The sequence below is a fragment of the Mobula birostris genome, chromosome 20 (genome assembly GCF_030028105.1).
Source record: "Mobula birostris isolate sMobBir1 chromosome 20, sMobBir1.hap1, whole genome shotgun sequence".
NCBI classification, from domain to species: domain Eukaryota; kingdom Metazoa; phylum Chordata; class Chondrichthyes; order Myliobatiformes; family Myliobatidae; genus Mobula; species Mobula birostris.
In genome coordinates this window covers 9,364,244-9,380,781 of record NC_092389.1, presented here as the reverse complement: position 1 = coordinate 9,380,781, position 16,538 = coordinate 9,364,244, and the positions used below count along the sequence as shown (strand labels likewise).

At 39.8% G+C, this 16,538-nt stretch overlaps 1 protein-coding gene across 2 annotated transcripts in view; it reads left to right on the top strand.

Annotated features, from left to right (window-relative positions):
* Positions 1-16,538, top strand: part of LOC140184917 (interleukin-18-like) — a 55,301-nt gene that overhangs the window by 22,899 nt on the left and 15,864 nt on the right. For both annotated transcript variants that reach the window (XM_072238118.1, XM_072238116.1), the window contains exon 4: positions 429-560. In XM_072238118.1, coding sequence (XP_072094219.1) covers positions 429-560 — 132 coding nt within the window. The remainder of the gene's footprint in view (positions 1-428; positions 561-16,538) is intronic.

Genomic DNA, 16,538 nt, shown 5'->3' with positions numbered 1-16,538 from the left:
GTCCTTTAAATGGTCTTTCCTGCTCTCCTTGTTTTGTTGATAACTGTTGAGTATGTTTATATGTTCATATATATATTTAGGTTTGATTATTGATGCTTGTGCATGTGAACATTCTGCTAATTGTTGATTGCTGATGGCTGTTTACGCTATTGTCTTGTAAATAGTCGGTTGCTATTGTGTCTGTACTGGTATTGTCCTGTGTTTTATGCTTGGCACCAAACCACAATCAATTCTGGTATGTTTCACATGCTGGCAACAAAGTGATTCTGATTCTGACAGTACACAAACTGGATGAAAGATTATTATTCTGTTCACTGTTCAATCTTAGGGAATGGAGTTCAGGGGTTTGGGAGGTAGATTTACGTTAAATTTTCTGAGACAGGTAGTTTGGCTGTTTCCACCTTGTGATGAAGTTTATTTCTATTTAGATTACACAGAAGATTGTTTGGAGTTTTCCCACAAAAGCACTGTGATTCTGCGGGATGCACAGCAGTATATTTTAATTGTCCAGAATGAAGTAGCATACTTCAAAGATATGAACAAAAGTCAATTAAACGAAGGTATTATTTCTTAATTGTTGAAAATTGCAAACACTGTTATCAATGTGAGTACTACCATAAACACCAGAGATTCTGCAGATGATGGAAATTCAGATTAACACATACAAAAATTTGGAGGAACTCAGCAAGTCAGGTAGCATCTATGGAGAGGAATAAAGAGTCCATGTTTTGGGCTGAGATCTTGAATGAAGACCCCGAACTGCTGAGTTCCTCCAGCATTTTGAGTGTATTACTATCAATATGAGTTGTGTTCAGGATTCTAATTAGAATATAAAGTAATTTTTAAAGCAATACAAATGTTAGCAAATGGGAATGGATGGTTGAAAAATCTCAATGTTTTAGGGAATATAGAGTATGTATGGGTTTATCCTGAATATGCTGGGTCTAATATGTGATACTGTATTCAGTTAATTTATGTTCACCATTCCATGTAATGTTAATCCGGAGGACTCATTTTATTCCCTAACCCTCTATTTTAAATGTTGAGGTAATCAAGCTATATTTCTCTTTCTCTTTTAGTCAGGACTCTCTGTCATGAGAAACAGTATGTTTTCAATACCGTATTAAACACTGTCAAGTCATCCCTTCGACACTTCTAATTTAATGAAAGCCATTCCACTTTTAAGTCTTTCTTCGTGTTTCTACTTAATCACACCAGGCAGTTTCTTTGCAAACCTTCACAGGTGAATATTCATATTTTCCTGCAAGACATGAGCAAAGAGGAGCTGTTCTATTTAGGACACTTATCTCAATTAACAATGCTTTAAAATCAGCCAGGAATCTTCAGTCTGTGTCTGTGAGTGTGTGAGATTCTTTGAGTTTGATTGTGATAAAAATACACTAAGTTCTATGATTTGAGATTTCATCTGAAGTAACCAAGGCTGATGATTTGGCATGGTGTAGCACTTGTGAATCTGACTCTACAAATCCTTCAACTACCCCACATCACTCAGCTACTTTCCATTCAAGTAATACTTATCTATCATCTTCTATATACTACTAAAACTTTCATGTCTGTCTGTTTGTCTGTTTGTGACCTCCAATTAGCGCAAACGGTGCATTACAGCGGCACTTTTTTTTGGCTAAATGGAATTAAAATGTGCTAACTTACAGACTGCAGACAAAGTTCAAGGTTATATATTCATATAAAATTGCTCATTCACCAAAATAAACAGGCTCCCTTTTATCCCGAGAGCCGGTCTGCCATCATGGAAATCGGGACGCGACAGCCTGATGCATGCGCACGGCCAGCCTCAGCAGCGACACCTACCGGAGCAAAAGGGCAGGGCAGCTCTATTTCGAGCAGTCACATTCTGCTAATCGCCATCAGCATGTGCAGGATTGGGACAGATCTAACTGCCACCCATCAATAAGAGATAATTAAATCTTATTATAATGACGTACTTCGAGACACCCATAAAACCCTTTGCTGTAGTCAAAAGACAGCGGTGACTATATCACATCCATTTAGGATAGCGCCAACCACATCATCAAGAATAATCAGCATCCTTTGGTGTTACTGCCTTGTATCTTCTATCCAGCATTAGGGTAAAAAAAAATGGTCAGCCTAATTATGCTACATGGAAAGGGAAGGGGGACATTATGGTCAAGAGATGACGCCAAACGTCGTCAGGAAGCAGCAAGGAGAGGGAGAAAACAAGAATCAGGTGAGACCAGGGCCGCAGGACTCCAGGATCAAAGAGTCAGGACAAAAAAAGATGAGAGAAGAAGAGACAGAGGAGGAGAGGCATGCACGTCTCCAGGATCAGAGACAAACAACAAACAGCAGAAGAGATGAAGAGACGTGGGATGAAAGGGCTGCATGTCTCCAGAATGACAACAAGAGGCACAAGGGTGGCAGAGCAACACTCACAACACGCTGGAAGAACTCAGCAGGTCAGGCAGCATCTGTGGAAATGATCAGTCAACGTTTCGGGCCGGAACCCTTCGTCAGGACTGAAGAGGGAGGAGGCAGAGGCCCTATAAAGGAGGTGGGGGGAGGGTGGGAAGGAGAAGGCTGGTAGGTTCCAGGTGGAAAAACCAGTAAGGGGAAAGATAAAGGGGTGGGGGAGCAGGGAGGGGATAGGCAGGAAAGGTGAAGAAGGAATAAGGGAAAGCACAATGGGTGGAACCATGAGGGAGGTGATAGGCAGCTGGGGGGGGGGTGGGCAGAGTGAAACTGGGATGGGAGAAGGGAGGGGGAAGGAATTACCGGGAAGTTGGAGAATTCAATGTTCGTGCCCAGGGGCTGGAGACTACCCAGACGGTATATGAGGTGTTGCTCCTCCAACCTGAGTTTAGCCTCATCCTGGCAGTAGAGGAGGCTGTGTATGGACATATTAGATTAGATTAGATTATGAGGACATGCAGTCCTCTTTTATTGTCATTTAGTAATACATGCATTAAGAAATGATATATTGTTCCTCCACTATGATATCACAGAAACACAAGACAAACCAAGACTGAAAAACTGACAAAACCCACATAAATATAACATATAGTTACAACAGTGCAAAGCAATACCGTAATTTGATAAAGAACAGACCATGGGCACGGTAAAAAAAAAAGTTTCAAAGTCTCTTGAAAGTCCCACCATCTCACGCAGACGGTAGAAGGAAGAAACTCTCCCTGCCATGAACCTCTAGCGCCGCAAACTTGCCGATGCAGCTCCCTGGAAGCACCTGACCACAGCCGACTCTTGAGTCCGTCCGAAAACTTTGAGCCTCCGACCAGCTCTCTGACACTGAGCGCCGAGCACCATCTCTGCCGAGCACTTCGACCCCAGCCCTGGCAACAGGCAATAGGCAAAGCCAAGGATTTGGGGCCTTCCCCTCGGGAGATTCTCGATCGCACAGTAGCAGCGGCCGCGAAGCAGGCATTTCAGAAGTTTCTCCAGATGTTCCTCTGTGCTTCTCATGTCTGTCTCCATCAAATCAGGATTGTGCACAGTACCTACTTAACAAATACGATATCATTTCGGAGTGGCCACACGCTCTGCGTCACGCCGCCATCTTCCCCTCCCCTCCATATCCAAATGGGAATGAGAAGCAGAGTTGAAGTGGGTGGCAACCAGGAGATCCTGTCTGTTATGGCGGACAAAGCGGAGGTGCTCGACGAAGTGGTCCCCCAATCTGCGTCGGGTTTCACTGATGTAGAGGAGGCCGCACTGGGAGCACCGGATGCAATAGATGACCCCAACAGACTCACAAGTGAAGTGTTGCCTCACCTGGAAGGAATGTTTGGGGCCCTGAATGGTGGCAAGAGAGGAGCTGTAGGGACGGGTGTAGCACTTGCACTTACAGGGATAAGTGCCCGGTGGGAGATCCGTGGGGATGGATGTGTGGATAAGGGAGTCACGGAGGGACCGATCCCTGCGGAAGGCGGAGAGGGCTGGAGAGGGAAAGATGTGCTTAGTGGTGGGGTCCTATTGAAGGTGGCGGAAGTTGCGGAGGATAATGTACTGGATCCGGAGGCTGGTGGGGTGGTAGGTGAGGAGAAGGGGAACTCTGTCCCTGTTGTGGTGGTGGGAGGATGGGGTGAGGGCCGAAGTGCGGGAAATGGAGGAGATGCGGGTGAGGGCATCAGTGATGACGGCAGAAGGGAAACCATGACCCTTAAAGAAAGAGGACATTTGAGATATCCTGGATGGCGGATAAGCCAGAAAAGATGCCATCAAAAGTGTCCTTCGTTAAATGAGGAGCAGCTGTATTTGCTTTGCTACGTGTTGTTCTTCTTTAATAAACTGAGGTTTACTACTTCAGTTTCCAAAGCAAAGCGATACCAATAGTATTCAGGAAAATTTAATGTTCATTCTGGTCACATCAGACTGCACTACCCTTCTCTCAAAGGGTGCCCCGACGGGTCACCCCGTTGTCTAGTATCTTATGGTCTAAACTATTTTTGAAAGGTTAACTTGTTGTCATGTGTTGTCATAATTGTCTATCTGGTCCCAAGCTGGAATGAGACATTTCCTGTGAAAACATCTAATTGCTGTCCTGTCGTAAAAGATAATTCACTGCTTCCTTTAGCAGTAAAATAATCATTACATATCTTTTTATTATGGATGGGATTTAAAGAATTAACAGGTGGCAACAAATGCCATCTTGGGCATTTGGGCATTTTGGGCACACACCATAGGTTCCACCTGGTAGATGGATACTTGATGATTGATATGGTGTTCCAGTGGATAGTTTCTGTGCTGTATGACTCTATCAGTCTTTAACAAAGAAAAAAATACTTACAGGTGTCCAAGGAACTATCTCAGCTTGGAAAGAAAGCCACTACTAAATAATAATGACTTCCTACATCAGGAACAAAAGGGGCAAAAATTATAGTTAGGGTGATGCACAGAAAACTAATTAAAGAAAACAAATTGATTAGAGGATCTCAAGAGATTTGCTTCACATATCAAAGATAAATGGGGATATATAGTACTCAAAACAAGTTGTAAAGTCAAACTCATTGTGTAGTTTGGTTGCAAATTAGAGCAAAGTCCATCAAAACGGGAGTGTTCTCTGATATCTTTAAACAGTAACATTGGTCAAGACTATCATCGATGAGTAAATTTATAGCAGTCTTTGACTAAACAGTTAACCATATAACCATATAACAATTACAGCATGGAAACAGGCCATCTCGGCCCTTCTAGTCCATGCTGAACTCTTACTCTCACCTAGTCCCACCGACCTGCACTCACCCCATAACCCTCCACCCCTTTCCTGTCCATATAGCTGTCCAATTTAACTTTAAATGACAACATCGAACCTGCCTCAACCACTTCTGTTGGAAGCTCGTTCCACATAGCTACCACTCTCTGAGTAAAGAAGTTCCCCCTCATGTTACCCCTAAACTTTTGCCCTTTAACTCTCAACTCACGTCCTCTTGTTTGAATCTCCCCCATTCTCTATGGAAAAAGCCTATCCACGTCAACTCTATCTATCCCCCTCATAATTTTAAACACCTCTATCAAGTCTCCCCTCAACCTTCTACACTCCAAAGAACAAAGACCTAACTTGTTAAACCTTTCTGTGTAACTTAGGAGATGAAACCAAGACAACATTTTAGTAAAACTCCTCTGCACACTCTCAATTTTATTGACATCTTTCCTATAATTCGGTGACCAGAACTGTACACAATACTCCAAATTTGGCCTTACCAATGCCTTATACAATTTCAACATTACATCCCAACTCCTATACTCAATGCTCTGATTTATAAAGGCCAGCATACCAAAAGGTTTCTTCACCACCCTATCCACATGAGATTCCACCTTCAGGGAACTATGCACCATTATTCCGAGATCCCTCTGTTCTACTGCATTTTTCAATGCCCTACCATTTACCATGTATGTCCTATTTTGATTAGTCCTACCAAAATGTAGCACCTCACATTTTTCAGCATTATACTCCATTTGCCATCTTTCAGCCCACTCCTATAACTGGCCTAGATCTTTCTGCAAGCTTTGAAAACCTACTTCATTATCCACAATGCCACCTATCTTAGTATCATCCGCATACTTACTAATCCAGTTTACCTCCCCATCATCCAGATCATTAATATATATTACAAACAACATTGGACCCAGTACAGATCCCTGAGGCACACCGCTACACACCGTCCTCCAATCTGACACATAGTTATCCACCACTACTCTCTGGCGTCTCCCATCCAGCCACTGCTGAATCCATTTTACTACTTCGATATTAATGCCTAATAATTGAACCTTCCTAACTAACCTTCCGTGTGGAACCTTGTCAAAGGCTTACTGAGTTTAACTCCAGTCCCAGTGTGAGCTTGTGCTAAAATTCATCCACAGTCACTGCAGCTACTGTTATAGCAACATTGTTGCTATGTCCCTCCTGATTTGGTTCGCTATTTTATTTCTTGCTACTAGATCTCACTGCTCACTTATAAGTTTACAACTGTTGTTCATTATTTATTTTTGCGCTGCTAAGCAATTGACCTTTGACATTAGATTGGTCATTATAATTATTTGTATATTTGTTAATTTATTAGTCAGAAGAATTTTGTTGTAAGCTGAAGGAATTTTAATCAATATCTGAATTTTTTAGTGAGAACGCCTATACTGTCTTTTTATTCAGCTCCTTGCATACTGCTGTGCTTTGGTGAGCAATAGAACTGCTTTCAAACTACAACTACACTGGGCCTAGCTTAAGAAAATGGGGAAAACTCTGAGTGAGGGCAGGATAATTGTGTTGTATTCTCGCTGATAAATGCCTCATTTACAGAAAGAGTACAATATGCCAATGCTATACTATAGCACATACCATAAAAAAATGGATGAATTTCTATGCTACTCTTGTCAGTAAACTACCAGGTCAAATTACCATGATTTATCTGGCTTATCTCACAACAAATATCAATAAACATACAGCAAGGAAATAGGCCTTTAAGACCAACTGGACCATGCTGACCAAGATACCCACTGAAGCTAGTTCCATTTGCCCACGTTTGGCCTGCCTGTGGATCATGAAATAAGCTCATCTCTGTCCCAGGATACTGACGGACTTTTACCGCTGTACCATTGAGTGCATACTCACCAACTGCATCTCAGTGTGGTATGGCAATTGTCCCGTATCAGACCGCAAAGCACTCCAGCGTGTGGTGAAAACTGCCCAGCGGATTATCGGCACCCTATTGCCCACTATTGAGAACATCTACCATAAACGCTACCTGGGCAGGTCAAAAAGCATTATCAAGGATGCATCTCACCCTAACCAAGGACTTTTTACTCTCCTCCCATCCGGTAGGTGCTACAGGAGCCTCTGCTCCCGCACCAGCAGGCACAGGAAGAGCTTCTTCCCTGAGGCTGTGACCCTGCTGAATCTCACATCACAGCGCTAAGCAGTATTGCATCCATATTGTACTGTCTCAGTACTTTTATATTTGTGTGCTGTAGCACTTACTTTTTATTCGCAGTTATTTTGTAAATAACACTATTCTTTGCATTTCTAGTCAGATGCTAACTGCATTTCATTGGCTTTGTATCTGTACTCGGCACAATGACAATAAAGTTGAATCTAATCTAATCTAATCCTCTAACTTTTCCTGCCCATGTACTTCTCCAACAATTGGAAACTGATTTCCTGATGAAGAAACCCAGAACCTATCCAAGGATAAGTCAGCATGGCCTTTCCAATGTTTACACTAAAATATATTTTAATTAACAACTAGACAACGGGGTGACCTGTTGGGGCACCCTTTGAGAGAAGGGTAGTGCAGTCTGATGTGACCAGAATGAACATTAAATTTTCCTGAATGCTATTGGTATCGCTTTGCTTTGGAAACTGAAGTAGTAAACCTCAGTTTATTAAAGAAGAACAACGCGTAGCAAAGCAAATACAGCTGCTCCTCGTTTAACGAAGGACATTTTTGATGGCATCTTTTCTGGCTTATCCGCCATCCAGGACATCTCAAATGTCCTCTTTCTTTAAGGATCATGGTTTCCCTTCCGCCATCATCAATGATGCCCTCAACCGCATCTCCTCCATTTCCCACACTTCAGCCCTCTCCCCATCCTCCCACCACCACAACAACAGGGACAGAGTTCCCCTTGTCCTCACCTACCACCCCACCAGCCTCTGGATCCAGCACATTATCCTCCGCAACTTACGCCACCTTCAACAGGACCCTACCACTGAGCACATATTTCCCTCTCCACCCCCCTCCACTTTCCGCAGGGATCGTTCCCTCCACGACTCCCTGTTCCCTCCCCATGGATCTCCCACCAGGCATTTATCCCTGTAAGCACAAGTGCTACACCTGTCCCTACACCTCCTCTCTTGCCACCATTCAGGGCCCCAAACAGTCCTTCCAGGTGAGGCAACACTTCACTTGTGAGTCTGTTGAGGTCACCTATTGCATCCGGTGCTCCTGGTGCGGCCTCGTCTACATCGGTGAAACCTGACGCAGATTGGGGGACCACTTCGTCGAGCACCTCCGTTCCATCTGCCAAAACAGACAGGATCTCCCGGTTGCCACCCACTTCAACTCTGCTTCACATTCCCATTCAGATATGTCCATACATGGCCTCCTCTACTGCCAGGATGAGGCTAAACTCAGGCTGGAGGAGCAACGCCTCATATTCCGTCTGGTTGGTCTCCAGCTCCTGGGCATGAACATTGAATTCTCCAACTTCTGGTAATTCCTTCCCCCTCCCCTCCCCTATCCCAGTTTCACTCTGCCCCCTCCCCCAGCTGCTTATCACCTCCCTCATGTTTCCACCCATTGTGCTTTCCCTTATTCCTTCTTCACCTTTCCTGCCTATCCCCTCCCCCACCCCTTTATCTTTCCCCTTACTGGTTTTTCACCTGGAACCTACCAGCCTTCTCCTTCCCACCCTCCCTCCACCTCCTTTATAGGGCCTCTGCCTCCTCCCTCTTCAGTCCTGACGAAGGGTTCCGGCTCGAAATGTTGACTGATCATTTCCATGGATGCTGCCTGACCTGCTGAATTCCTCCAGCATGTTGTGAGTGTTGCTCTGCCATCCTTGTGCCTCTTGTTGTCATTCTGGAGACATGCAGCCCTTTCATCCCCCGTCTCTTCATCTCTTCTGCTGTTCGTTGTTAGTCTCTGATGCTGGAGACGTGCGTGCCTCTCCTCCTCTGTCTCTTCTTCTCTCATCTTTTTTTGTCCTGACTCTTTGATCCTGGAGTCATGCGGCCCTGGCCTCATCTGATTCTTGTTCTCTCCCTCTCCTCGCTGCTTCGTGATGACATTTGGCGTCATCTCTTGACCATAATGTCCCCCTTCCCTTTCCATGTGGCATAATTAGGCTGACCATTTTTTTTTACCCCAATGCTGGATAAAAGATATGAAGCACTGACACCAAAGGATGCTGATTATTCTAGATGATGTGGTTGGCTCTCTCCTAAATGGACGTGATATAGTTACCGCTGTCTTTTGACTGCAGCAAAGGGTTTTATGGGTGTCTCGAAGTACGTCATTACAATAAGATTTAATTATCTCTTATTGATGGGTGGCAGTTAGATCTGTCCCAATCCTGCACATGCTGATGGCGATTAGCAGAATAGAGCTGCCCTGCCCTTTTGTTCCGGTAGGTGTCGCTGCTGAGGCTGGCCGTGCGCATGCGTCAGGCTGTCGCGTCCCGATTTCCATGATGGCAGATCGGCTCTCGGGATAAAAGGGAGCCTGTTTATTTTGGCAAATGAGCAATTTTATATGAATATATAACCCTGAACTTTACCTGCATTCTGTAAGTTAGCGTATTTTAATTCAATTTAGCCAAAAAAGTGCCGCTGTAGTGCACTATTTGCGCTAATTGCAGGTCACAGACAGAGCATTTTAGTAGTATATAGATAGGAGTAGACCTAAGCCATTTGGTCTCTTCAGCCATTTCATCGTGGCCGATCCATTTTCCCTCTCAGCCTCAATCCTCATATCCCTTCATGCCCTGACCAATCAAGAATTGATTTCTATGACAACCGGTGATATACCCAGTATGATTAATAGAGGCAGGTTTTGTCAATCTGTCTGCAAAACATGTTTGACATCCACTGATAGGCTTTCATTGTAAAGTACACAAAAAGGCTTTGTGTGCAAAAGCTGGCCTTAAGGAATTTGAAGAAGTGATAAAAATTGTAACCAAGGTAATTTAAATTTACCTGTGGATGTCCTTTGAAAAGCAGACAATTTTAGAATTTACTAAGCGAGATAAATATCATGTACACAGTATTACTTAATGTACAACAGTATTCATTGACTTAGTAGAGGTTCTACCCTTGAACAATTTATTGAGTGGATGAAATTAATCTATTTAGCATTTTAATTTAAATGAATTAAAATTTTTCTAGTCAAGAATTATATGATGTCTTTCAGATTTGTAGATTGATGATTTTTTTTTGCAGATTTCTCCTCACATTTAAATAGTTTGAACACCAGGGAAATGGCAAAACACTTTGTTATGTTTGTTACTATAGAAGTCTTTGAAATCAGACTGGAAGTATTTAAATATGATGGCAAAAACCGCACTTTTAAAGATTTCCCAAACGTATAAAAACACATGACAACTATTGAAATTCCTGCAAAGATAGACGCTCCGAGCCTTCCAGTGCAATTTTTGAACATCATACTGAACAATTTTCTTTAATATTCACTAAGTTCAGGTCATTTAAAGAAACTGCAAAATTCATAAAATAGGTAGGCGGTGTAGCATCAAAGCAGCTTAATTTGACGGCAAAATTTGTCATCTTAACAGCTGAACTAGAAAATATTGAAAAGGATTGGATCAAGGTGTAAAAATCCAGGTTGTGGGGTTCTGAAACTCTGGAATTCCATTTCTGAAGCTTTTAATAGTCTGAAAAAATCTTGCAATGGCAATATTGACAGTATTTTTGTTGATATGTTCAGGTGAGACATTGTTTTCAGTGATGAATTTAGTCAAGTTTAAACTGATGAAACTAGTGCTTTGTGCATAGCTCTCAAAACAACCAAATACAAGCCGGATATAAAATATATGTATTCGTTATTGAAATTCAGGGTTTAAATTGAGGTTTATAAAATCATGAGAGGCAGAGATAGAGTAGTCAGTATCCTTTTCCCAGGGTTAAAATGTCTAAAACCAGATGGCATGCATTTCAGATGAGAGGGGTAATTTCAAAGGAGATGTGAGGGCCAAGTTTTTTACACAGTGGTGGGTGGCTGGAATGTGCCGTCTGGGGTGATGATAGAGACAGATACATTTGAGACTTCTAAGAGATGTTTAGATAGGAACATGAATGTGAGGAAGGGGAAGGATACGGATATTTTGTAGGCAGAGGGGATTAGTTTAGTTGCTCATTTGATGACTACTTGGTTTGGCACAACATCGTGGGCTGAAGGGCCTGTTCCTGTGCTGTACTCTTCTACGTTCCATGTTAGTGCAGCAACAAAAGTCTCACTGAAAGTAAAGTGTGTTTATTTTTCTTTGCTTGATAGAGCCATAGAAAAGTACAGCACAGAAGCAGGCCCTTCGGTCCATCTAGTCTTTGCCAAACCACTTAAGCTGCCTACTCCATCAATCTGCATCCAGACCATAGCCCTCCATATCCCTACTATCCATATACCTATCCAAATTTCTCTTAAGCACTGAAATCAAGATTGCATGCACCATTTTTGCTGGCAGCTCGTTCCACACTATCACAACCCTCTGAGTGTAGAAGTTTTACTTCATGTTCCCCTTAAGCTTTTCACTTTTCACCCTTAACCCATGACCTCTGGTTGTAGTCCCACTCAACCTCAATGGAAAAAGCCTGCTTGCATTTACCCTATCTATACCCCTCATTATTTTGTATTCCTCTATCAAATCTCCCTTCAGCCTTCTATGTTCCAAGGATTGAAGTCTGAACCTGTTCAATCTTTCCTTATAACTCAGATCCTCCAGTCCAGGCAACATCCTTGTAAATTTTCTCTGTATTCTTTCAGCCTTATTTACAACTTTCCTCTAGGTAAGTGACCAAAATTGCACACAATACTCTAAATTAGGAAACTTTCCTGAACACACTTGACAAACTCTATCCCATCTAGTCCTTTTACAGTATGGGAGTCCCAGTCAATTTGTAGAAAGTTAAAATCATCAACTACAACAACTTTATTTTTGTTGCAGCAGTCTGTGATCCTCAAAATTGTTCCTCTAAATCCTGCAGACTATTGGGTGGTCTATAATGTAGCCCCATTAACGTGGGCATACCTTTCTTACTTCTCAGTTCCAACCATGAAGCCTCACGAGATGAGTTCTCCAGTCTGTTCTGACTGAGCATTGCCGTGACATTTTCCTTGACTAGTAACCGCTCTCCCTTTAATCCTTCCCACTCTGTTGCGGCTAAAACAGTGGAACCCCGGAATATTGAGCTCTCAGTCCTGCCCCTCTTGCAACCAAATCTCACTAATGGCACTAATGGCTACAATATCATAATTCCATGTGTTGATTCATTCCCCTAAGTTTATCTGCCATTCCTTTCTTTTCCAATATTTTTATTAATTTCTTACATAAAAGAATACTGAGTACAGTAGAATATATAATAAATATTGATTATAATATAATGAAATCACATATAAGGTATAATTACCCCAATCCATATAAAATTAAATTTAAACATAATATTGAAAAGAGATAATTATATTATTACAAAAAAAATCTAAACCCACTACCAGAAAACACAGCTGTTAGGTTTAAAAAAAAGGAAAAGAACCTTAACATATAGTAGAACATATTCTTTGCCAACATCTGTGCTTAATAGCAAATCAAAGATAATAAAGATAATTCAAAAAAGGTCCCCACAATATTAAAAAATCTTGTCCAGGTTCGGAAATTGAACAGCGAATCTTCTCTAAATTTAAGCAAGACATAACATCATGTAACCAATGAGTACGAGTAGGCAGAGTGGCATCCTTCCACTTAAGCAACAATGCCCTCCTGGCTCTATGAGAAATAAAGGCCAAAATATGCAGATCCTGTTTCTCCAAAATAATATCATTTCCTCCAACAATACCAAATAAGGCCGTCAAAGGATTAGGTTTAAAATGTACTTTAAAAAGCACTGAAAAAGTTTGAAATACTTCCTTCCAATATTTTTCAAGACTCGGACAAGTCCAAAACATATGGATTAATGAAGCTTCTCCAGTATTACATCTATCACAAAAGGAAGATATATCCACATACAAACGAGACAGCTTATTTTTAGACATATGGACCATTTTATGCACACTTTAAATTGTAGAAGGGAATGATGGGCACATAATGAAGAAGTATTAACCAATTTAAAAATTTCATTCCAAGTGTCCTTGGAAATTAAAATCTGTAAATTTTGTTCCCAAAGATTTTTAATTTTATCTGAAGGAATATTTCTCATTCCCGACAACATAGCATAAATATTAGAAATAGATGCATTTTGAAAAGGTTTCAAATTAAAATTTATATTAAGTAAATTTTTATCTGGACTTTTAGGAAATGTATGAACTTGAGAACGCAAAAAGTCTCTAATCTGTAAATATCGAAAAAAGTGAGTTCTCGGTAGGCTATACTTAACTGACAGTTGTTCAAATGAGGACATTTAATACCCAATCTATTCCATTCTTTAAAAACTACATCAGACATAGCCAGTTTAAAAAAAAGTTAGAAAAAAAAAGGGGACTGGAAAGTGAAAAACTCAATAAACCAAAATATTTTCTAAATTGTACTCAAATCCTCAAAGTGTGTTTAACTACAAAATTATCAGTTAAATTACCTAAAGATAAAGGAATTGAGGATCCGAGAAGAGAAGTAACAGAGAATTTATTAACAGGATTAGCTTCTAAAGAAACCCAGATCGGACAGTCCTCTCGATTAATATAATATAACCAAAACTTAAGATTTCGTATATTGACTGCTCAGTAATAAAACCTGAAATTGGGTAAGGCTAAACCTCCCTTCTTTTTAGCTTTCTGAAGATGAACTTTATTTAATTGAGAAATTTTATTCTTCCATATATAAGAAGATATAATAAAATCCAAAGAATCAAAAATGGATTTAGGAATAAAAACAGGTATGGCCTGAAATAAATATAAAAATTTGGGCAAAATATTCATTTTAATAGAATCAATTCGGCCAATCAATGATAAAGAGAGGGGTAACCAATTTGAAAGTGCCTTCTTAACATAATTCAGAAGTGTAAAAAAATTTTCCTTAATAAGGAATTTGTAATTCCTAGTAATTGTTACGCCCAAATGAGTAAGTTGATTTCTTACAATTTTAAAAGGAAGATTAGTATTAACTAATACCAAATTATTCAAAGGAAAAAGTTCACTATTATGAAAGTTAAGTTTATATCCAGAGAAATGACTAAAGCAAGAAAGTAAAGAAAGTAGAGAAGTTAAAGATAACTCCACATTAGAAATGTAGAGCAAAAGGTCATCAGCATAAAGTGAAACTTTATGGGTAATACCCCTCCTTATAATACCAGTGAAATCATTAGATTCCCGGAAAGCAATAGCTAAAGGTTCTAAGACCAAATCAAGAAGCAAAGGACTCATGGAACAACCTTGTCTAGTTCTGCGATAAAGTTTGAATAGTTTAGTCATAGTCATAGTCATACTTTATTAATCCCCGGGGGAAATTGGTTAGAGTACTGACTGACAGTTAGTAAGAACCTGAGCGGAAGGAGATAAATAAAGTAATTTAATCCATTGAATAAAATTGGGCCCAAAGTTAAATTTTTCTAACGCTTTAAATAAATTAATTCCATTCAACCCAATCAAAGGCTTTCTCAACATCTAAGGATATCACACATTCTGAAATCTCTTTAGAAGGGGAATAAATAACATTCGATAAATGAAAGATATTAGAATGGGAGTATCAATTTTTGATAAATCCAATCTGATCATCAGAGATAATAGATGGCAAAATATTTTCAATCCTACGAGCCAAAAGTTTAGAAAAAATTTTAAATCAACATTAAGTAAGGAAATAGGTCTATAAGAAGAACATTCAATTGGGTCCTTATTCTTTTTAAGAATAAGCGTAATAGAGGCTTCATAAAAAGATTGTTGGCAACTTACCTAATTTAAAAGAGTCGGAAAGGACAGAATAGAAACGAGGGATAAGCAAAGAGGAAAAAGCCTTATAAAACTCTCCAGAAAATCCATCAGGACCTGGAGCCTTCCCCGAGTGCAAAGAATGAACAACCTCAGCAATTTCCTCATAGGAAATAGGTTGATCCAACAATTTTTGAATATCATCAGAAAGTGTAGCAATGTTTAATCGATCTAAAAATTATTCATTAGAGTGTTATCTTTAGGAGGATCAGAACTATAAAGTTTAGAGTAGAATTCTCTAAAAGCATCATTTATTTCTAAATGGTCAGATGTTTTATCACCATTAGATTTACAAATTTCTTTAATTTGATGTTTAACTATAAAGGTCTTTAATTGGTTAGCTAATAGTTTACCCGTTTTATCTCCATGAACATAAAACTGACTTGTATCTTTTAAAAGTTGCATTTCAACTGGATAAGTTAAGAACAGATCGTATTTAGTTTTAATTTTAACACGTCTTTTATATGAAACAGGATCCGAAGCCAAAGCATATTTTTGGTCTAATTGTTTCAATTGATTGGCTAATTCAATTCTCTCATTAGCTTTTTTCCTAACGCTAGTGGTAAAAGAAATAATTTGACCTCTGATATAAGCCTTAAAAGTATCCCATAAAATAAGACTAGAAGTCTCTTCTAGCGTATTCTCTTCAAAAAAGCGAATAATGTGTCTCTCCAAAAATTAAAAAAAAATCTTTATCTGATAACAGAGTTGAATTAAAACACCAGAATCTATTTATTTGGGTGCTACCTGGAAGATTTAAAGATAAAAACACAGGAGCATGATCTGAAACAGCAATTTCTTTATATTCACAGGATCAAACTAATGGAATCAATTGGCTATGAACAAAAAAATAATCAATCCTGGAATACGTATGATGAACATGAGAAAAAATGAGTACTCTTTATCTGTTGGATATAGAAAATGCCAAACATCAATAATATCACATTTCATTAGAAAAGATTGGATAAAGGAAGCAGATCTACTACAAGTCAATTGTTTAGAAGAAGAATGATCTGAAACAGGATCTGAACAACAGTTGAAGTCTCCTCCTAAAATCAAAGAATATAAACTTAATCTGGTAAAAACGAAAAAAAAAAACGTTCAAAAAACCTGGATCATCTATATTCGGGGCATACAAATTAGCAAAAACTTAATTTGTTATCTAATTTCCCTGAGACTATAACAAAATGCCCTTTAGTATCAGACACTACATTATGCTGAACGAAAGAAACTGAATTGTCTATAAAAATCGAAACTCATCTTGCCTTAGCCTGAAAGGAGGAATGGAAAGATAAACCCTTCCAACGTCTGAAAAAACGTAAATTATCACATTTACAAACATGTGTTTCTTGTAAAAGAAAATAAATTGAGACATTCAATTTCTTAATA